At 36.2% G+C, this 24,214-nt stretch overlaps 4 protein-coding genes across 4 annotated transcripts; all 4 read right to left on the reverse strand.

The window, feature by feature from the left end:
• Positions 1–790: 790 nt before the first annotated feature.
• On the reverse strand, positions 791–1,174 carry LOC122588057. Its single transcript, XM_043760200.1, has one exon. The coding sequence runs from the start codon at positions 1,172–1,174 to the stop codon at positions 791–793; it is 384 nt and encodes a 127-aa protein (XP_043616135.1).
• A 1,653-nt stretch (positions 1,175–2,827) lies between these two features.
• LOC122588420 (nephrocystin-3) lies at positions 2,828–8,292 on the reverse strand. The gene is made up of 8 exons (XM_043760530.1): positions 7,990–8,292; positions 6,938–7,178; positions 6,602–6,752; positions 5,600–5,822; positions 5,001–5,092; positions 4,713–4,848; positions 4,033–4,364; positions 2,828–3,202 (listed from the first exon to the last, which is right to left on the reverse strand). The coding sequence occupies exons 1-8, from the start codon at positions 8,229–8,231 to the stop codon at positions 2,952–2,954; spliced, it is 1,668 nt and encodes a 555-aa protein (XP_043616465.1). The 5' UTR covers positions 8,232–8,292; the 3' UTR covers positions 2,828–2,951.
• Positions 8,293–12,406: 4,114 nt separating this feature from the next.
• Positions 12,407–19,373, reverse strand: LOC122588597 (RNA-binding KH domain-containing protein RCF3). Its single transcript, XM_043760745.1, has 8 exons — positions 18,467–19,373; positions 16,834–17,316; positions 16,185–16,433; positions 14,749–15,006; positions 14,231–14,319; positions 14,038–14,146; positions 13,460–13,586; positions 12,407–12,751 (listed from the first exon to the last, which is right to left on the reverse strand). Exons 1-8 carry the CDS (start codon positions 19,208–19,210, stop codon positions 12,738–12,740), a joined length of 2,073 nt encoding a protein of 690 aa, XP_043616680.1. The 5' UTR covers positions 19,211–19,373; the 3' UTR covers positions 12,407–12,737.
• A 688-nt stretch (positions 19,374–20,061) lies between these two features.
• LOC122588058 lies at positions 20,062–20,616 on the reverse strand. Its single transcript, XM_043760201.1, has one exon. The coding sequence runs from the start codon at positions 20,614–20,616 to the stop codon at positions 20,062–20,064; it is 555 nt and encodes a 184-aa protein (XP_043616136.1).
• Between the last annotated feature and the right edge of the window lie 3,598 nt (positions 20,617–24,214).

Below are 24,214 nucleotides of genomic sequence, written 5' to 3' on the forward strand. Positions count from 1 at the left end.
AGACTACAAGTATTACAAAGTGTTCTTTACGTAAGTATATATGTTAAGTGTATTATTAAATATTAATTTTAGGTGATGACTGATGAGTAGGAGAAAATGATTGATGTGCAAGGGCTCACCCCTCTTGTGTGTTCCTATATATATAATGCTACAATTTTTTGCTACTTACTAGTTAATAGCCGTAGTACAAGTTTATGCCGGCTTATATAGATACGTGTTATAATATAACAATTGTACGTTCTCGCATACATTTTTGGTTTAACCACATTTTCTCGATTGTATTCTCGGATTTATTTTTTGTCTAAATATTTTACTGCCTGTTAGGACAAAGGGGATGGGCGACATAATTGTTGGGGTATCGAAATTTAGCATGTTGGAAGACTGCCCCCTACCATTTGGTATGGATCGGCAAGGCAAATCGACAAGGGTATGCCGATTGAAGTGACCATTGGGGAAGCATCCAATGTAGTTTATTACTTCTTATTTTATACTCGTATTAAATAAGGCCTCTCCTTATAAGGACTGGAGTCCTGGAGAGTCCTGACTACCACGTCAGCAGGACTCCCTCCAGGACTTTCCCTGCCTATAAGACAGCTTCTTCAGGACTTCTTCGCCACATCATCATTTCTTTTATATTTATTTAATTAACAAAACACCATTCAAATAAATACTTTTATTATTAAATAAAACATTACAACACTTATTAAACTAACATTACAACACTTATTAAAAAAGTTACGATCCTAATAATTAAAAATATAAGTTATGAAAGTAGACATAATAAAAAAAATCAACGTTGTCGGTAATTTTCCGGAAGGTGCCAAACATGATCCACTAGAGCATTGCGAAGTCGATGGTGCGTCCTTCTATCATGTATCTCTCCGACGACTCGCATTTGCGTCGCAATCCTTTCATCCCACGTACGTCTTGGCATATTAGTTGGATCAGACAAATAATCCTCCTCAAGGTCGGAAATTGCATTACCGTTGTCTTGAACAATCATGTTGTGTAGAATGACACAAGCATACATCATACGTTTTATCTTGTTCACCGAATGCGGGCGGACATCTTGTTTAAGGATTGCCCAACGACCTTGAAGCACCCTGAAAGCTCGTTCGACATCCTTTCTTGCAGCTTCTTGGTAGCGCTTGAACTTTGTAGTCTTTGGGTCCATCGGGCATTTAAAAGACTTGACTAGTGTGGCCCATTCGGGATATATACCGTCAGCTAGATAATATCCCTTCGTAAACTCTTCGTTATTAATAGTATATTGCAATTCGGGGGCCCTATCTTGGAGTAAATCATCAAACAAATCTGATTCATTAAGGACGTTGATGTCGTTGTTCGAACCTGCAGGGCCAAAGTAAGCATGCCAAATCCACAAATCATATGAAGCTACAGCTTCAAGCATGATCGTGGGATGTCCTTTATCGCCTCGTGTGTACTGCCCTTACCAAGCCACCGGACAATTTTTCCAACCCCAATGCATACAGTTGAATACCAGGAAAACCATGAATCTGTTCATGCTTACTTACCAAACGTTGAACATCTTGAGTTGTCGACCTTCTTATGTACTCAGTGTTATATAAATAATAAACACACTTGCAAAAGTTATGCAAGCATTCAGTTGAAGTTGCACGACCCATGTGTAAGTACTCATCTAATTGGTCGGCATTAGAAGCATACGCCAACTGACGTATGGCGGAAGTACATTTTTGAAAAATGTTGAAACCAGCCCTACCAGTACAATCGGTTTCACTTTTTTGGAAAAATAGAAAATGTTTGGGTAGGGGTTCAATGGCGCTAAAGTTGTGTATATCTTGGCATATACAAAGAAACATATGCTTGCGCATTCGAAATCTTCTTCGAAAATAATCGGCCGGGAAAGTGGGTGCATCAGAAAAATAATCATTCCATAAACGCACCGCGGCTCCGGCATGATCTCGTGATAAAACCCTCCTGTTTCGAGGTACACGTGAACTTGACTCGACATCGTCTGCTTCGTCTTCGTTACAAACATCAAAAATTGCGCTTGCGATCTTCGGATTAAATAGGGTGTTCATTTGCGTAACGGTTGAGTTTAGAAATTTGAAATCGTCACTTGATGATGAATTAGACATGATTTTTGATGGTGTTTGATGAATGAAATGGTATGTGATAGAATGTTTGTGTGTTAAAATGATAATAAGTTGGAGTGTTTAAATAGAAAAAAAAAATTAGCCTTTAGAAAAAAAAAAAAAATAAATAAAAATCGAAGTATCCGTTGCTTTGGGTCCACCTCGCGCGTCTTCAAGAGTCCCCCGGAGGACTAAGTGGGGGGACGCACCGTTTTGGACGCTCGGTGCCAATAACGTCCGTCGTCCTTTTTGGCGAGGACTCCCCTCGAACGCTCCTATAAGCAAGGGTCTAATGGGTACTAAAATTTGGCATGAATTGGCAACCACCCATCAAATTTTGGCATTTTGTCATGAGTTGGCATAAGAAACATCCATTGTGTGAAAGTTTACCAATTTTGGCATCATTGGACACCATTCCCTTCATCCTTAAAGCATTTTACAGAATCATTATGAATATATTATATGTAAAAGTAAATATAAGTAAATAATTCATAAACAAGATACAACCATTGATAAAACTCAAAATATGTTTTTTCAATGAGAACTTAAACTATTCAAAACTGTAGACATCAAGATATTAACATCTTAATCCCTAAATCACTATCCAAGTAAGTGTTAAAGTACTTGGCCCATAACTACAATAGGTTATGTTCTTCAAATTTTGTAGAGTTTTATATTTGAACTGTTGTGCGTCTATGCGTTGTCTTGTATGATTTTCCAACACTATATATGTATAGCAGACATTAAAAGTTGAACCTGTCAGTAGATAACAAGCCTATAGATCAACTTACAGGAAGTGACTGAGATAAAGTACAAAAGCATCCTATGAATTTGTCAATACTGGACTTGTTCCTTGAATTTATTTCTAAGAAAAGACAATCTCCTTTGAAAAGGGAACTTTTGATCCTTAATTCCAAGTTTGTCCATGTAAAATACAATCTTCTTGAGAGTTCCAATGACTTGTTCACTTTCATCCCCAAATGCTTTCTCTTGTATGCTCAGATTCCTCTTAAGCAACTCCAATATCTCACCGTCATCTCTACCCAGTCTCTTCTGAATGCATATTAAACAATCCAAGGCTTCCCCTAAATTACAGAAAGAGAACGTTGGTCACTACCGAATGTAACCGAAATGAGCATGTGCATGCAGAAACAAGCAACATATGTGGGATTATGTTTCTATAATTATTAATCAGCATGTGTTTAACAGCTGACTAGGTGGAAAAGAGCGACTGGCATGGTCTTCACAACGATCATCACCAAAAATGACTTGACTTCGGGTGTATGTAACAGAATGAGGTTCTACAAGGCATTCTTGCTACGCCGATTTGTCATGACAAAAAGGGTACTTTTAACTTCGATATTGACATAAGAACGATGTGTAAATTTGAAGACCAGTCACACCTAACACTTTTGAACTTGTAACATTTAACTAGAGGTGGCAATTTCAACACGTTACCTCAAAACTTCATCGATTGGGTAATATTTCCTATATCCAACAGATCAAACGGGTAGCATTTTGGAAATTTTTATTAAGAAAAAGGGAAGGGTCAAAAGCCGCCAAAAGTGTTCTTAAATGGCTAAAAGCTACTAAATGGCTTCATTGAAAAAATTATAAGATCAATATTTCAGTAAAGTTTATGATCTTATTAGAAAAGTTAAAGAATGGACAAAAAAGAGTTAACTGGTCAGCTAACTCAGCTCAACCTGAACCAACCTGTTTAAATCCGTATTATTAAGGTACCCAACTATCTGTTTTGACAGGTTACACATAATGTCTAACCGGTCCAATCTGTCAGCTCAAGTTATTTTTCCTGGAGACCTGGACAGCATTTGTTTTCTCTAATCTACTTCACAAGATTTCTTTTTGCCATTTACTAGATAAGAAAAACAAGTAGAAGGCTAAAATGGCTTACCAACTGGGACAGAGGCAGTTCCAAAGGCTTTCTCACGAACCCGCAAGACCTCAAGTGCCAGTTGCTCAGCTTCTTCATCCTTCTTCAGGTTGTAGAGAGTCACAGCGAGCTGAAGCATTGCAAATGTGATTGAAGGATCATCAGGGCCAACGGATTTATTCATGATTTGTAAACTTGATCTTAAGAGGCGCTCAGCTTCTACATAGTTTTTGGAACGTGAATATGAAGTTGCCAGATTTATAAGGTGGGTGATAAAACTCGGATCGTTTTCTCCTTTGAATTTTTTGGTGATGGACAAACATTCTTCCAGCAGCTGCCGTCCTTCCTTTTCTCTGAAAGAACAATGTGATACTAATATTTCCAGAGGTGGCAAAATGGGTGGATTGGGTCAATTAGGGTGATTTTACTGGATCTACCCACCAACAGCTTTTCTGGTTCATTTTGTGTTTTATATATACTTGATTATCAATACCGATTACAGATTTACAGTAACTATATTGTTAACATAATACAAGTAAAGATCTTACCAATTACTCTACAGCTCTAATTAACCCATTTTCACATAAAAGGTTAAAACTGACACTACTACTAATGAAGGCAGGGTAGTTGTATAACAATCTGAGCCTCCACAATGAAGTATTATATGTGTAGATGGGGGGAAAAAGAGAAATAGATCTTACCTTCCTACAGCATGAAGCAACTCTGCCAAGTCTATCCTTGTCTTCTCCAATATGCTGTCATCTAAATTCGTATTTTCTGAATGCTCCAGATTTTGAATAGCACTCCTGTACAAGTTGATGGCCGCTTCTGCGTCTCCTGTCATTAAAAGCATGATCAATTCTTCATAATGATACATTTATTTTTAGAATGAATCAGAAAACCAATAACCAAGTTTCTGCCGTTCGGAGCAATGAAAATATATTCTAGCAAGTTAAGTCCCCATATATACACAAAAGAAATAAACTTACCTTTTGCACACTTTGCATTAGCTAGAGCACACATGGCCATTCCAACTCTTTCATCATCTTTTCCATATAACTTGGTATATATGCCTACAATTCTAAGCTTAACCAAGAGAAAACAAGTGATAGAAAAAATCAGTTTTATTCAAAGGAAACATGTGATGGATATAACTAAAGATATCATATGCATGAGTACAGGTGGCAAAGTGTGTGGGTTGACCAGGTTGGGTAACAGGTTAAAACGGGATCCAAATCGCTCTTAACATGTATCAAACAGGTCGAATTGGGCTAGGTTGGCTTGCAGACACCTGATGCCCATTTTAAAATCTAGATAATATATTAACTATGATACAACTATTACATAATCATGTGAATCTTTAGATATGAGTAATTGTGAAGGTCGTATACAAGAAAGTGGACTCGGAGTGACGTTCAACCTGTTTAACCCCTGTGACATATCCCTTATTGGGCTTAATTACTATTTAAATCGTTTGAGATTAAACAGCCTGCCGTTCAAACAAAAAACCCAAAAGGACCCAGCCATAAGTAAACAGGTCAAATTTTCCACCTCTATGCATGAGTTCTATAAACATAGTAGAAACCACCTCATAAAAGCACTTTCAGCATCTTCAGCCTTTCCTTCTTCAATTAAAAGATTGCCAAGAGCATTTAAAGGTACCACCAGTTCCTTGCTTTCTGCTCCAAGGTTAGATTCCAATATTGAAATAGTGCGATGATAGACGTCAATTGCCTTTGTCGCTCTGCCAGCAGAACCAAGAGCCTTGCCCATTCCCAATAATGGCATCACAAGAGATGTACTATTACTCCCTGAAAGAATTTAACAGGAAACCGCCAATCATCATATGCACCCCGGAAAAGGAAAACTCAGTGTCAAAAAGATCTGAAACCTTTGATTTACAAACCACCAGTAAAGTCAAAAGAATGGCATCAATTACTCATGATAAGTCAATAATTAACTTAGAAGGAAATTTGGGCTGTGTATCACCAAATATTTATATTAAAAAGAAATCTTAAAAGTATGTCTATCACAAAGGCTAGACTTCAATTAGACTTGGACATTGCCCTTATGTTTGACTTCTTATGTAAACAGATGCATAGATAGCAAAAGAAATAAGGAAAATAACATCCTCCCCCCCTCTCCCCAAGTTACCAAATAGTCCCACAGCTGTTGTTAAGTCCAAGTACATTATTTAGTATCATATAGATTTTCTTTAGCGATTAGTTAGTTCTTTGAAATGCTAAACACACACAATAAACATACTCTTAAGACTTCATTTTCTTTGAATGCATGGGAAAATATAGAGCACCACCAGTAACAAAATTTATACAGCTTCCACTAATGCAAAGTGCATAGAGTACCTAGAGTATGTCCACTGGCATATCAATGAGGCCCGAATGGCCGACTTGTTTTATTGGAACACTATTAGCAAGAGGGAGCATGATAAACAGAGCAGGAAAACTGTTTTAAACGGTAGCATAACAAATACATTTAAATCTCTGAACAAAACCTACCAATCACATAAGCAGACTGACAATCAATACATCTTAATAGTAAATAAACTTAAAAGAACCAATTCCAGACTTACCGTGATTTGTTTCCAACATTTCAAAGACTCTCTTGTACAGAAGCGTAGAATCCTCAAACCTTCCTAAAGCTGAGTTCAGACTCCCCATGTGTGTAAGTATTGAATCAAGAAGAGACTCGTCGTCCCTCAAATCACGTACAATTTCATTCAACTGGAGAAGAACAGAGTTACACAATTCAAACAGTAAAAAAAATATAGTTATTCAAAGAAAAAAGTACTCTCAGGGTTACGACATAAAATCATGGAAGCCCCATCCATATACATAGAGCATATTTTACAAATTTTATGAAAAAAAAAATTCGGTTCAATGATTTACTTTGTTTTGCAAAGCAGTACCATATTCAAAATAGATTTGACCATCTTGAGATCTCCAAGAGCCATGTACCCCAAGGCTATGACATCCAAAACAGCAGCTTCTTTTATAGTTTTACTTCCCACAACCATTTGTTCTCTCACGACTTCAAAATTTGCCTCAAGAAGATCAACAGCATCATCTCTATTACCGGTGCTTATCATGCTTTTGATTTCAGAAAACAATTCTTCTAAATTCATTATGAAATCATCCCCCAGGGGTTTCCTTCAGCCACCAAGGAATAAGTTAGAGCAGCTAGTACGTATAAAAGTAGCCTAGTTTTGAACTCGAACTATGCAAAAGTAACGCGTTTGGTTGCAGAAATGCCCCTTGTTTTCCAAGAAAACATGGAAAACAGGAAAGACATTCTAATCATAGTTTTCTAAGAAAATATACTTTTTAATGGAAAACTTGAAAACATCTTTTTTGTTGCTTTCCATTTTCATTTTCCACCTCACATCCCTAAAATGTTCTCTAGTTTTCTAAAATGGAAAATGAAAATAGCATTTTCTAATTAAAACGCATTTTCAAAATTTTCATTTGTTTTCCAGACATAGAAAACCCCGTTCATTTTCTAAAAAATTAGAAATGGAAAACTTGAAAACATTTTCCATAACCAAACGCGCCCTAAGCATCTTAAGTCTTCACACTACTCGATAATATGAATCACCAAACTCATGTTAGTAGATACTACATGACAAAGACAGTGTGTATATATACATTTGGTTATCATAATAAAGTTACAGGACTATCAAAATGAAGCTCTACCAGTGGCCAAACTTGACTTATTTGGTAGGGGGGTCGAAATTTAACTGACCGTAAGTTTCGGGACCCAGAAGTAACACTAAGAAAAAATATTTCTTAAAACAAATTACGGATAAAACTACACTACTCAACGAAAAATCAGAGGGGGGCATTTCTGAGCTCTAATTAAAAAAAAAAAAAAAAAGGGTATTCATAAAAGCATTTGAAACATGAAAAGCAAGTAATTGGGTGGGTCAATTCGCAGAGAATAAAATAATAATAAAGTTGGCACCTTTGAGACTCAGAGTTATCTGAACCACCAACAGCAGAAGAAACTTGGGCAACGTGCAATGATTTAGTAGTAGTAGTAGCAGTATTATAGCATCTACAGGCCAAGCAGCAGCGAATAGATACATATACATACAGCAACCTTGAGTTAGATTTTAGTTTTGGGTGAGGCCCAGAAAAACCGGTGATGTCTTTCGGTAACAAGTAGTCCTCTGGTGGGTGAATGCTTGGACACAATCTACTCATGATTGAAATTTCCAATTTTGATTAACCGCCCCAGTGAATTCAACACACAAAGATGACTCAACAAAATGATAGATATAGATATGATCTTTACATTTGGGCCTCGTTGATATATATTATTTGGATTGAACTTTGAGGGAATATCTTTGTTCGAATGTCTATAGTCGGAAAAAACTAAAGTTATGTGTATTATATATAAGCAACTTGAAAAAATGTTTATTGTATGTAAGACTACATACGTGGCAACCATATACAGGTGCCACTTGTCAGATTGTAATTGGTTGAAACGAAATTCTTACATACAATTAACATTATTTCAAAGTTGTTTACATACGATACACACAACTTTAGTTATTTCTTACTATAGACATTCGTTCAAAGTTTCTTACATTTTAGGAAATTAATCCCTTTACTAAATGGACTGGTCAACCATAAAAAAAACATTTGTCAACCTTTTAAAGATCATCAATCTAAGTAAAGTGATGGTATTAAAAAAAGTATATGAAAAATGGAGGGGTCTTGAGAGTTTGAGACATATTTTTACGAACATTAAGTCAGGATATTACCGTATAATGTTAAAACGTATTAAACAATAAGATGTTAACCATGAACCATTACAAGTATTCAGAAGAAATATCCCAAAATTTGTTATCCCTAAGAATCGAGCTCAAAAATTTGTAATCAAAATATTTTCGTGATAGTCACACTTTCTCTAATTAGCTGCCTGCGAGATGTTTATGTTTGTCGTGTGATGAAAGAACCAAACTCGGTAAACCGAAAACATAAGAATTTTTTTTTTTTTTTTATACATACCCCACTGCGCCGCAGTGGAAATCCTCGGCCAGAAGATGAACCTGCCCCCACTGTGCCGCAGTGGGTTCGATACATCTCCCACTGTGGAAGAAACCAAAACCATTTCCGTGGGAAACCACTGCGCCGCAGTGGGCAAAACTACCCCCACCGCGTCGCAGTGAGACACCTGATCAGCAAACCTAAACCATTCCAACACTTTGAACAAATTTGCAACCTTCACAATTCAACATGAACTTTATAAAACACATTTCAAAAATGACCAATAACAATATAGACACATTTTGAACAAATTTACAACATAACTTGTTTCAAATTCTGAGGAGACCATCAAATGGGTCGCTTACCCAAATAGACATAATTTTCGCCCAAAGTTCAATTCACAGCCTTTCCAAAAAGACTTACACTTGACCCTTTGCACATTTTTAACAGAGACAAGACCATGAAAACAAAATGTATCAAGAGCCAAAGGGAGAGGGACTTCTAAGCCTCTAGTACCAAAGTAGTCATTCATCCAAGAATGACCTAATACCTTCAAGTCTTGCCAAGGTCAACTTCAAGCTCTACAAATCTTTCAACTTAACCACACTAGTTCCTTCTTCCGGAACTACCTATAAGAGAGTAAACAACTAAATTATAAGCAAAGGCTTAGTGAATATACTTGCATACATTTACGAATACGAAGGAGGGCAAAGTACAAGGACTTTTACATGTAACCTATGGCATCGTCATGTCACATTTACATATGCACCTTGTACACTAACAATACATATATGGATCCATATAAGCTAAACAACATAATCATGATCATCTATCGGGGTTCTTAGGCCACCGGAGGTTCTTAGGCCCCATTAGATCAACTATCGGGGTTCTTAGGCCCCGGAAGTTCTTAGGCCTCAACAAATGCTATGCCCCACATGGGCTAACGCCGCATCAATTACCACACATGGATAAATAAACTTCAACATGGTGGTCAACACCACCATGGACAAAAGGCTTCAACACGTGTAGTCAATTGATCCAACATATACCTAAAGGTATGCAAATATACTCACCTCCTTCGCAACTTGGAAAAATAAGGCTAATCGACTATGCACAACAAGCTTCAACCTATGATCATATCATAAAATGTATAAGTTTACATTCACAACTTGACTAGCTTAACCTAGTCATACTAAATCACTAGCCTTTCTAAACCCAACCCAACCCATTTGTCATTGAGTTACTTTCATTTCCCACAATCACAATAAGGTAGTTCAACCTACCATTTTCATCACTATTTCAATAACTAGAAAAACTCATCTTTTCTCATAAACTTAAATTATCACAAGAACTTATCAATTTCATAATCAAACACATCAAATAACTCAATGACAACTAGGTTAATTAAGGAATTGGGAAAAATCCATCCATAATAAATTTCTAGTAAAAACCCCTAAATTGGAAATCCCCAAGAACCTTAATTTCAAGAGAAAAATGAGATAAAACTAGGTTAAGGAAATCAATACCTCAAACTTCAAAGAACTAATTCAAGACTTTAAGTTACAATTTCTTCTCCCCCAAATTCCTTAGGAATTTCAGCCACACCACAAAACCCACAAACCCTAACTATTCAAATTGCTTGATAAGGATTAATGGTGATGGTTATTATGATAGTTTCTATCTTGAATTGAAAGAATTGAGCTTTGATTTTGAAAGAAATGGGAAGGAATGCATGAAAAGATAGAGAAAAAGAGAGTGGGAAGTGACTCACAAGTCAAATGGATGGCTGACACTCTTTGGAGATGCCACGACCCATCCCACCTTTTGTGGGTATTTTACCCGTTATCCGCTAAGTTCCAATTAAATTAACCCCATATCCAAAAATAAAATACTAGGAAATTAATTTAATGTCAAAACTATGAAAAATGGTTAATTTCTTTTACCTTAAAATATTTGGGGTGTTACATGTGAGGATATCAAAATGCATAGATATTAGGTCAACCTTGAAGAAAATGGAAATTATATATTGGAAGAAAGTTTGTCATGTAAACAATTTTACCTCGGTTTTTAAGATACTAATATAAAAGTTTGATCGTCATACTGTCAAACTTTAATGACTGGCTCAAGGCTATATTCCAATATATATATATATATATATATATATATAGGGTAACACTCCGGTGAGAACACTCTTAAAATAAGAACGGTGAGAACACCTTAAAAACATCATTTTGATGCATTAAAAGTCCATAAAACTAACATAGTGCATAACTAATTATCTTTATTTAACTGTTTAACAACACATTCATCCGTCAAAATCGAAATAATCATGTTTTTTGTTTTGTGCATCCATCTTAGATGCATAATCATCAAAATGATGCATCCAACAAAAAACGTGATTTTTTCGATTTTGATGAATCAATGTGTTGTTAAACACTTAAATAATGATAATTAGTTATGCACTATGTCAGTTTTATAGACTTTTAATGCATCAAAATGATGTTTTTAAGGTGTCTCCATCGTTCTTATTTTAAAACTGTTCTTATTTAATTGTCCCCCTATATATACCGTTCCCACTACCTCTTACACGTGACTCGTATATGTACTTTCTATATATATATACCAGAAAAAACCGAGTGTTGTATAGATGAATGCCTTCTAGGAAGAATACTAGCCATGGATCGATAAATCAAGCTATAATCAATCATGTTAACAATTTATCAAAGCCAATGATATCTATATCACAAGCTTTAATAACACGCAACTTCACCAATTCACACCGTTACGCGCCACTGCAAAGACAATTTGCGTGTGGAAATACTTGGCAAGCTTGGCTTATACTAGGCCACTCATCCTGCAAAGGAAAATATATATCCATATATATCTGCAATTCTGCAAAGACCTCTTATTTGTAGAATAAACTCAGGTCGTCATTGGAGATTACAAAATTAAGCACTTGGGTTTAGCCAGATATATATATATACTATACATTTATTTATCACAATAATTAACTCTATAATCACAAATTCTTTTACTTATCGACATTATTAGTTTGAGCTTAAACAATCAAGAACACTTGCTATGGTACCCTATACCATGACACTTGAAATGAAACGTTAAAACTTAAATCATAATTTAAACAAACATAGAAACACGCGTTAACATTCACAGAGTTCAACCTCATGCAAACCAGCTTGCATCACACATCCTTTTTTCTGGGATAGAACCACCTTTCCACAAATTTTGATCATTTTGATTTAATAGGCAGTGTTGCTTTATACAAATTTCATTAGAAATTTATAGAATTGGATTGAGTAGACGTCAACAATAATAAAAGGCCAACATAAATTTCTACCATCTGTAAAAGTAAAGGTGTTGAAGCAAAATTGAATCGAACTCGCAACCTTTTCATTTTTGGGGAAAACTGGAATATGTTACAACTCATACAACTAAATAATGCAGCAAGCACAATCACTTTTAAGCTTAAACACAACAACTTATGCAATTCCAAACACCATCCTATAAGCAAACATAAATTATAGAACTTACAACTATGGTGCTAATTTGGTTTCTTGATCCTAAAACGCTATCACATGTACAACAGACACAAGTAGGTTCGTGTGCCTAGTTTTATCCCCTCCTTGTTTGGGAATACATGTTGGAACTCCAAGTGTAGATTTGCAAGAGGCTTGTTGATGTTTTGGGACTATATGTCTTCTACTCTTCTTGAGCTGCAAAATTAGACAATTGATTAATGGTCACAACAGAGATGTCGGCATACATATATATAGAAAAATCCAATCCACAAACAGGGATGGATTTGTAGCATTTTTTTGTAGAGGTGGCAAGATCAACCCATCTACTTATGAGTCGACAACTCAGGTTATGTTTCATCTCTAACGGATCAACTGAATAAAGATTATTTAACAAAGCTAGCTAAAAAGAGATTGGTTTAAATTGGTTGAATGTACAGCATCCTAAACTGTCTCTATATTTGGATCATTGATGCTAATATAATTCTAAAACTGCCCGTTTGGACCTGCTACCCAACCCACCTATACAATTAGCCTTCCAACCCTTGTTTAGCAATTAGAAAACCCAAAAGTTATTAACCATTTAATCATGCATAGCTTCTGGCCTACTACTGACAGCACCTTTAGCACAACAAAGGTTGAATAAAATTTTCATTTTCGACCATTGAAATGAAATTTATTCAGCATTAATACGATTCCAGAGTGTATATAAGCTTTTCAGCCCTTTTCTACTAATTTACTATCTGGAATTGTAAAAGTCAGATAGGTCACTGAAGGCGAGATTTGATTAGACGATGCAAATGAGTTTGGCTGCAATTCTCATTTTGCTAGTACTTGTTTTTGATCAGCCCTTGACAGAATAAAAAATACATATATGAACAAAAAGATAGAAAGAAAACTACATACTGCTCAATATAAATCCTTGAAGCAAGCTCTGGGCTCTTTCAGCTTGCTCTCTGTTACCAGATATCTGGATGATGTGCTCAGTCGCTTCTGCGCTTGTATCCAGCAATTTGACATTGGCTCCCGAAAGCTTGTTTGAGATTCAAAAAAGAAACACCAAAGTCAAAAAGCATACCGTCATATGATATAAAATATTAAAACCTAGTTAATAAAAACTCGCGGGAGCAGAACAGAGTGGTCGATCGGTTGGATACAGGTCAAGCATGTAATAATTTGGGTATTCCCAAACACACTGGGTTGGGTAGATCCTAAACACCATAAGTGCGTGGTGTGGCCAGAGCGATTACAAAAGTTATAATGTTTCATCTAAAAGCAATCTTGTTATAATAATTTGGGAAATTTGTGCATTAGATATGAACTTTGGGCAACTTTGGACCCTTTCCATCTTATAGCTTCCTTTACATTCTTTTTCTTACCCCTTCCACCCATAGTGAGTATATTACGAAGACCAGTTTGTTCATAAGATTATGGCCATAACTTGCACCTTCATAAAATTTGAAGTTTAGAGAAGGCAGGCTTACTTCACTAATCTGAGCAAGTTTATTCCTCGACTTAGTTATGAGCTTAGGGACCGCATATTCTGGTATGACAATTTCCAATATACTCCTCGTAATTAGTTGCACAGGTTTCCTAAAAAGAGAAATCAAATTTTAATAGAAGAGGTATGTGATGTGTGCAACTAGCCAATGTGTAAAAAGGGAAGAGGACCACTACCTGTTTACAGCACTTGGTGCACTTGGTGCATCTTCACGACTCCCACTTTCAGTTTGATTCACAGCTTCGCTGTTAGATACCCCAGTATTCTACACAATACAGGTTTACAAGGAGATAAGTAGAAGCCTTCTGAAACCAAATAAGCACTTCATGCTCTATATGTCAGAGAAGACAAACATGGAACCAAAAAGGAAGTGAAAAAATGGGTGGCCCCATGGATAAACTTCTGACTGAATAGATTGGGTAGGTCAGGTTGACGCAGAACACTTTTTAGTCCAAGCTTTATAGCTTATGTAAAAAAAAGGCCTCTATATTAATCCAGTGATACTATGAAAACTTTAAATAAATGATTTAGGAGGTCAATATGCATAATGCATTATTAAGTTATAAACACGCTTTGGGCAACTTCAGATCCAATCTCTTTTGATTAGAAACATTACCTCAATCGACCCATTGCTAAGTAAAAAAAAGTCAAATGCTACCTCTATAATCTGATACATGATTGTATCGTTGTTTACCTTTGCTGGAACTGGTGGTGGTGTAGTCTGCATATTCTGGTTGGATGCAACAGTAGTATCATTTGCCGTATAAGATTCCCGTGGAGTTGTATTATTGCTGGAAGCTGCTTCCACGTTTGTAGCACTCCCCCCAGGGCTCGGCGCATGAAAGGGGATGGGTTGATTATCCTTTTGAAAAAGCCCTCCAAATAAATAACTACGTAGTCTCAATGTCACTTCCACAAGAGCTTCTCTAGCACCCTTGATCTCTCCAACAATCTGAATGGATAAGAATATCATAGTAATTAAAACAGACAGACATGTGTTCCACTGTTAACTTCTGTAGTCAGTTTGAAGTATATCTTGAATTTGTTAGTTATTCTAATTTCTAAATGAGCCCCATGACAAAGACATGCCTAAAACATATTGTTTCAAGTTTCTACCTTTAGCTGCAATTTGTGTAAAAACAGTCACTATGTGGGTACTGTTTCAAGTTTCTACCTTTAGCTGCAATTTGTGAAAAAACAGTCACTATGTGGGTGTTTGGACAGGCATTTCAAAAGTGATGAGGTGAAATTAAATAATCAAAAGCAGAAAATCAACTGTAATAAATGGGTAGTAACAGATAGGGTTTGGATTTCCAGCTGCTGTTTAAACTTGAAACAATCAGCTAATTAAGTGCAGGGCAAACTCATAATAGTTATAAAACTAATAGATTAAATGACCTACAAGAAAGTTATGTTGTAAGCAGAAAACACATATTATGTAATGGGGTGAATACACATTTCCATTTTACTCTAAGATATTTGACCCTTGACTGAAGCAGAACATTTATCTATAATCTATATCTATAATACTATAGAAAGCTATTAACCCCTCCCCATTTCTCAAAAAAGAAGTTGAACTACCTAAAATGCCCTTTACCTTTATTCATTACTAAAAACATTTCCACTTGATATATCTATAATACCCTTAAGAAACCTAATTTACTACATCTACCCCCTTAACTACGCCTACACTACGGCTTTTACATCAATAACCTTTACATCTAATAACCTACATTACACACCGCCGCCACAACGCCGCTACTGCCTACGCTTCTAGCACCATCGCCTCATTACGCGGGCACCCGTCTAGTATCTCATCGTTAATAACTGACTATTACGACTTCAGGTCACAATAATCAAATAAACTACTCCAAAACACAAAGTGAAATATCTGGCTTATGAATGACACTCTAAACCCTGTGAAACACAAAAACTGATTTGGACACCACAAAAAGCATTTCAAAAATCAAGATTGTTTTAATGTACTTGTGCATTTTGTTGTGATATTTGCAAAGTGTGGTGTATGATGGTACTTTTTGTGGTATGCAAATAGCCTCCCTAGATATATAATGTAATTCCAACGAAATCAAGGGATATATAGAAACTTTTATACAAGGGTAGGCAACGAACCTGTACAAGTTCATCATTGGCAGACACAAATTGTGGAATATTTTCCCTGGGAATAATCTGAATGTCTGCACCTGTCAATTTCTTCATCTCAGATATGAATCCGTCTCTTCCATCTAAACATCCAGTTTCACCAGCAGAGAGTAGAAGACGAGTTGTAATAACATTTTCTTTGTCAGGAACAAGATCCAAAATTCGAGTCTGAATATGCAAAAGAGCTTCTTGAGCAGGAAATAGCTCATCATCAGGGCCCTATCAGTACATGTTTACAGTTACATTAAGCATCTTTACTCTTTAAGACACGGAGAAAAAAAAAACTGCAGCAAAGTTCTTGATCAATTATAAAAGAATGGAAAACTGGATGAGTCAAGTGGATTGGGTAAGAAGTCGCAATGGGGTCTGTTAAAAAAATATGTCATATTTTTGTGCAGATTGAAACCTGTTGGGTTTGGTTGGCCAACTGCAAAACATCTAAAGCATATCCCAAATCAATCCAATTTAGTGACTGTCTAATAAGAATATAAGATGCTAAAATATGGAGCTATAACTAATGAATCTCATCTAAGGTAAACAGCAATGCTTAAGAACATATAAATCACCAAAAAAGGATTCAATTAATTCCTACTAAGATAGAGATAGACAACACAAGTACCTCGTCCGAAGAGATAGTAATTATTTGTTCATCTGATCCAGCCACAAGATCGGTAACCTTAACTTCTACACCAATTTCATTCTGGAGCAACTCCATAAACCCGTCTGATTGCCCAATAACACTATCAACCTTATCTTTAGGGCAAAGAATTCGAAATACAATATCTTCTGGATAGACGGACTGAGCATTGTCAGACATGGGACTAGCTCCGGTATCATTAGCATAACCAGATGGACGCGACCCCTGATTAAAGCTTCTAGAATTGTTTAAACCACCAGGAAACCGTGACCCATAGTTAGGCCCATCCATTGATGGTCGGCGGTTCATGTTATTTGGGTGATGCATAAAATCCTCTTCAGGAAAGAACCGATCAGGTGACTGTAGCCGTCCATGAAAATGACTACGATCCCGGTGCTGACTCTCCCTCAATCGTGAGGAAATAATTTCTATCGCATTTTTTACCGAGATCAGATCACCAACAACCTGTCAAATATAAAGACACGGTTTTTACATTAACAATAGATTATCAAAACATGAGTATGAAAAGGAACATTAATAAAACAACAAAACAGATGATACTATCATTAGTTTCTGGCAACACATCTGTTAAGGGTCAGTTTGGCTTAGCTTATTAAAGGACACTAATAAGCATTTATCATCAAAGCAGTTTATCAGCTTACCTTCTTATCAGCCTTGATATGCTGACTTTTAAATGCCAAAAATGCATAGCTGTTTTAGATTGCTAATAAGCTTTTTTCTAATAAACATCAGCGTAACCATATAAGCTACCACAAACCCCTAAATATAATCATTCTACAAGAACAATGTCCTCATATTATACAATGTGGCTTTTGAATACATAGCTATTTGACTTATCCAACATACCTACGAATCAATAGGACCATCAATGGCTTCCAATACTAACAAATAAGCACAAAAAATGGCACAAACCAAATTACGTGATTAATCATTCAACCTACAACGAGAAGTTTCTTTCTACACTTACCTTTCTCTACAATTCAAATTAGGTACTATTTTCTAACGGTTCTTATTAACAATGTCTCCACTCACATGCCATGATAATTCAAACATACAGTCCACATGACTTCATATATTGTTCTCAATCAGTGCAAACCAGTTCAATCGCTATTCATGAATATATCATACAAATAAGCTCGCCTATCAAACTAGAATCCACTTATCAAAAAAGTACCAAAGTTTCAGGTAAGCCACACTAAAGTCAAAAAGAGTGTTTAGTCAAATAGTTGTCACTACTAGTGCTCTTTCGTAACTCTACCTACTTTTGTCCATAAGGTCTAACTCTAACCAATTGTTCAAAGATATCCTCAAATCCTCAGATACGTCAGTTTCTTCGTACAAAGCAATATAAGTGAAAGCTTCGACACTGCACAAGCAACATTACTTCACATGACAATTATTTAAGCATCATGTTTGCAAGTCCACAATCTAAAATGATACACATACAGTCATACTCAAATTCAACAAGTTAACAGTCTCAAAAACAACTCCAGTACAAAATAAATGGACCTTAAATCTAACATCATTTCATTCTCAAACTCCCAAATTAGCACAAGTTAAAGTTAGTCCAAGTTTCTAGTTATTATGTTCCAACCTGCACAACTTCCTCAGCCATAGTAACACATCTAGGAATACTATTATCTCTAGGCAAAACCCGAATATGCGTCTTGGTTTCCATCCTCATTTGCTCAATAATCTTCCCACCTTTCCCAAGCAAACTCCCAACGTGCATTCTCGAAACAACTAATCTGGCAACCAACTTATTCATGCCACCTCCTCCTCTTCCACCATACATTCCAACATCCTCTTCTTCAACCCCATATCCATACCCACCGTAGCCGCCCCCACCACCATCACTCTCCAATATCCTCTCATTAATCAACAACAATGCCTCCTGTGCAGGGCTAAAATTCGGCATCCGTCCATCGGGGTCACGCCTTCTCGTATCCGAAATCTCGATAATCCTTTCCTCATCACCAGGTAATAACTCATGTACATTAATCCAAGCACCTGTATGTTGCCTAATTGCTTTTATTATACTTCCTGATTTCCCTATCACACTTCCTGCTTTTGTATCATGGCATAATATCCTATAACTAGTTGTCACCATTAAAGACGATCCTTCTTGCGGCTTCCGGCCACCACCTCCGCCAGCTCCAGCACCGGCCATTGACCGGCGCTGGTGGTGGTGGTTGTTTGGACCACCGTAATGACCGCCGCCGTTGTAGTTGTTATAACGTTGTTTAGTTTGCCTAGGGTTTAGGGTTTCCATATGATGGTCATTGTTATAGTCTTGGTGATCGTAATAGTATCGCTTAGATCTTGATCGATCCATCATTGTTTGATAATTGATTAGATGAGTATTTTCTAGGGCAGATATATACAATAGATATAATATAAAGTTAGTATTAAACAGGGAATGTAAAGTGAGATTGAAACCCTAGAAATGGAGCAAGTATTGTTTTGTTTAGTGGAGGTTATTTGCCGGTGGATAAATCTAATTTGGGGGTTTTTTATTTATTTAAATGATGATTGGTAACTGTGACCCTGCGACATGACTATACTAGCTGTCCATACAAACCATCGGGGGGTGATTATACATTTTCTTAATTTTTTTCATTTTTTTGAAATAGTAAAAGAGGCATGAGGTTCGATGATTTTTTGTATGAATACTTTAGTTGAAAATCTTCTTATTGAAATCTTCTAACTTAATACATAACTTTAAAATTTTTATGATACCCGCTAAATAGAAAAAAGGCTTTCATAAGAACTTTTCTCTATATTGATTAGGTGCAACGTATGCATGCTCGCACAATGTGACGGTGTCACGGTGATAACAATGTAGTTATTTTTTAAAAGTATTTAATGTAAAATAAAATTATTTTAAATGTTAATAAATATATGTTGTAATAATTTCGTTAATGATGTTTTAAATATATTAAGTGAAATTATTTAAATTTGTAAATAAAAAAGAGACATTTTAAGGTGTCTCCTCGTCTTGTATCTCCGGTAAGGCGTCCCGGTGACTACTCGGTTGGACTACTGGATCTCCAATATGAACTGGGTTAATCGCACGACCGTTATCTTTGATAATCATGTTGTGCATTATCACACACGCATACACCAAATTCCTAATTGTGTTGATCGAACGTTAACGAAATGGTCGAGCAAGGATACCCCATTTTTGCTTCAGAACACCGAAAGCCCGTTCAACATCCTTGCGAGCCGACTCTGTGCTTTTTTGAACATTTTTTCTTTCGGATCGGTAGGATATTTGTACCCCTTAACAAACGTAGACCACACAAGATATATGACATCGACTAGATAGTAGCCACGTTTGTACCTATACCCATTCACAGTGAATGGGCAGTTAAGCGCAGTGCCCATACGCTCAGGGAGGAACAAGGGAGATTGTTGCAGAACATTGATGTCGTTTAGCGAACCGAGAGGGCCAAAGAATGTGTGCCATATCCACATATCTTGAGACGTCGTCGCCTCCATCATAATAGTGGGGTGTTCATGATCACCCCGCTTATATTGACCCCTGAACTCGTTTGGACACATTTTCCAAGCCAAATGTGTACAATCTAGACTGCTGGTCATCCCGGGGATGTGATGTCTCGCTTCGTGCGCTTCATACAACCGTAGTATATCATGGGTTGTAGGTCTTCGCAGAAACTCTGTTTCATATGTCTGAACAATAGCGTCACAAAATATAACGCCCCAAACTTTTTTAATGATCATTTAATAAAATATTGCACAAGTTGGAAAAATTTTGGTACTTAGAAAAATAATGCAAATTTTCGTGGAAAATCGAAATGTTATAAATCAAGAAATGACAAATGGAATATTCTTATAATGGTATAATAAGACTAATTTACAAGTTTCATGACTCGGGAAGTTCAAACGAAGGCTCGGTAAAAATGATGTCGAGGACAGCAGATGGAGGATGGTATGGCGGATGATCCGCGTTCTCCTGCGGATGCTCTGAAGGATGATAAGCAGCATCCGCAGTTTCCTGCAGTTCTACCACAATTGTCAACCTTTCTTGACAACATTTTTATGACCAAAAAGACATATACTTAAACACACAAAGAAGTTATAATTACACATTCCAACATTTCAACGATGACCATTTCTCAAAAACACAATTCTTCACCATGACGGGACGTCTTACCCAAGTTGACACTTTTCATGTCAACCACCATTCATACTTTACAATTCCAAAAGACACACTTATGACCATTTTTGCAGAAATGTACCAAACAAAGTTTACCAAAAGAGACATTACATCAAGAGCCATGGGGATGAGGGATTTCTAAGTCTCTACCAAAAGATCGTCATTCTTCCACGAATGACCTAATTACCTTAAATCTTGCAAAAACTTCGCTTCAAACACTTTAAGCTCTAGATCACACTAGTTCCTTATTCCGGAACTACCTATAAGAGAGTAAACATCTAAAAATATAAGCAAAGGCTTAGTGAATACACTTGCATACATTTATGAATACGAAGGAGGGCATGTACAAGGACTATTACATGTAACCTATGGCATCGTCATGACACATTTACATGCTCACCTTGCACTCTAACAACACATATATGGATCCATATAAGCTAAACAATCATAACAATCATGTCAGTCGGAATTCTTAGGCCCCGGAGGTTCTTAGGCCTCATAAACAATGTCTCACATGGGCTTAACACCGAACCAATTACCATGCTTGGAACATTCACATCTCATGGTAATTGGCCCAACGTATACATAAAGGTATGCAAATATACTCACCTCCTCCACAACAAGGACAATAAAGCTATAACAATAATGCTCAACAAGCTCAACCTATAATCATATCATAAAAATGCATTAAGCTTATATTCACAACTTGACTAGCTCAACCTAGTCTTACTCAATCACTAGCCTTTCTAAACCCAAAACCCAACCCATTTGTCATTGAGTTACTTCCATTATCAAGATTAACATTAGGTAGTTCAACCTATCATTTTCATCCATATTCCATTAACAGCAAACTCATATTTTCTCATAAACTCAAATTATCACATAACCCTATAAATTTCATAATCAAATGCATCATATAACTCAATGACAACTAGGTTAACTAAGGAATTGGGGAAAAACTACCATAATTCAAATTCTAGCAAAACCCCCAAAATGGTTCATCCATAAACCCTAATTCTCAATAACAAATGAAATAATGAAATAGAAATCAATACCTCACAATAGAAGATAATAGCTTAGGTTTTCAATTCACCAATTTTTCCCTTTTCTTAATTAATTTCGGCCACCACCTAGAACCACCAAAACCCTAACTTTCAAACTCTTGAATGGAGATAAATTAATGGTGATGATTGTTAGGGTGATATCTAGTATTGAATTTGAAAGTATTTTGACCTTGATTTTGAAGGAAATGGGGGTGGATTGCATGTGAAAGAAGAAGAAGAAGAATATTGGAATAAGAATTAGATGGGTGTGTGTGGCTGGCACATTCTATGGGTGCCACGACCCACTTCCATTTTTGAGGGTATTTTACCCGCTACCCATTAAAGTTCCAACTAAATTAACCCCATATTCAAAAATAAAGCACTAGGAAATTAATTTAATGTCAAAACTATAAATAGGGGTTAATTTCTTTTACCTTAAAATCTTGGGGTGTTACACATAACATTTGCAGGCATTCACGTGATATTCATTCTGCCATCTCTAAGTACTCATCGTACTCATCTGTATTACCGGTTGTGAGTTGCCTAATTGTAGATGTACACTTTTGAATAGGTGTGAAACTTTTTTTCAGGCGAGTATCTAATGACTCCCAGAAATAGGAGTATCTCGCCTCAAGATCTCGAACGATTTTTAAAAACAAGTGTTTAGGCATGCGGTAACTATCTTCAAAAAAATCACCATCATATTTGGGTTCCTCGCAAAAGTAGTCACGATGCAACCTTTGTGAAGCGGCCCAACGGTCACGGTTGACGACTTTGCGCCTTGACCTGGAACTTTCAGCTTCGTCCTCCTTAATCGCGGCTGCAAACACCTCTAGACTACTATCGTCTGACCACTCGAACGGTTCATCTAACAAAGTGGTAGAACCAATTCGTTTTTCCAATATTGTTTGATAAGATTTGTAACTTTTTGAAAGAAAAGTGTGTTGTTTGTGTGTGTTTGAATATGCGTTGTTTGTGTGTATGGAAGAAGATGTGTATTGATATATATATATATATATAAACTAGAAAAAAAGGGAATTAGCCGTTGAACGGTCAAAAAAAGCCTCGAAAACGTAAACACTCACTCTTTAAGCGATGTGGACGGACCACTCAAATTCAGTCACGCGTGGGTCATCCCGTGTTGGCGACAGTGTGCAAGTGAGTGGTCGGATGCCTCACTACCGCGAGCACTGAGTGTTGCCAACACCCTAAATAAATGGAATTTGTGGTGTAATTCTTTGTAGATATTGTATCTGTACTTATGTAGCAATTTGTTAGATTTGTTGTTTATAATATATAAATATATATTGGCTGTTCGAATAAAGGAAAATAGTAAATTCTTTAAGAATTTTTTTAAAAAATCTCTTAAAGCCTTTAAAGCATGATATGTGAATTAAACTATCTCAAATCTTGATTTTGTCACATAATCCTAATCTTGTATTGATTTTTATGATAATTAATCAAATAGATATATCATTTCACTTATAGAACACATGAACTTCAATATTAAAGTGTACATAAAAAATTCATTCCTCAACGATATTAATACAAACATGTAATATATCCTAGTTTGTTTTTGTAATATTGTATTTGTTTTTTTTTTGTGTTCAATCCCTTGTCTTTAGAAATAGAGGTTATGGGTCTGATTCTCATGCCCAACAAGGCTGGATGTTCTTTTCTACTTTTGGTATAACCTGAAAGCAGTCTCCTCTTTACCTTTGGTAGAGGTAAGGTTGTCTACATATCAACCTCCCTCATGCATACAACGTCGAAGACGATATTGGGTTCCAAAACATGTAGAAGACGACATTGGGAATTACTTTTTTTCCCATATATTCATTTGTGTAAATCATTTATGAGAACACATACGTATATAACTTGGTAGTTGTCGAGAATGTATTCCGAATATGACATAATTTTGAATAAAAGTGTCTTAGCTTGCCATTATTATTGATGTGAGTTTGATAATTAAAATAAGCTTGTTTTTTTATGCTTTAGATTTTGAGTTCTCGGATACATAACAACAACACGCTTTCACGCTTGAAAGTTTGGCACGAAGCTGGATACACTTAGGATACTCCGTCAAGTTATATGAGTGGAATTGAATTGAAGTTCTTTG

Source organism: Erigeron canadensis, chromosome 2 (genome assembly GCF_010389155.1).
Source record: "Erigeron canadensis isolate Cc75 chromosome 2, C_canadensis_v1, whole genome shotgun sequence".
In the NCBI taxonomy this organism is placed as follows: Eukaryota; Viridiplantae; Streptophyta; class Magnoliopsida; order Asterales; family Asteraceae; genus Erigeron; species Erigeron canadensis.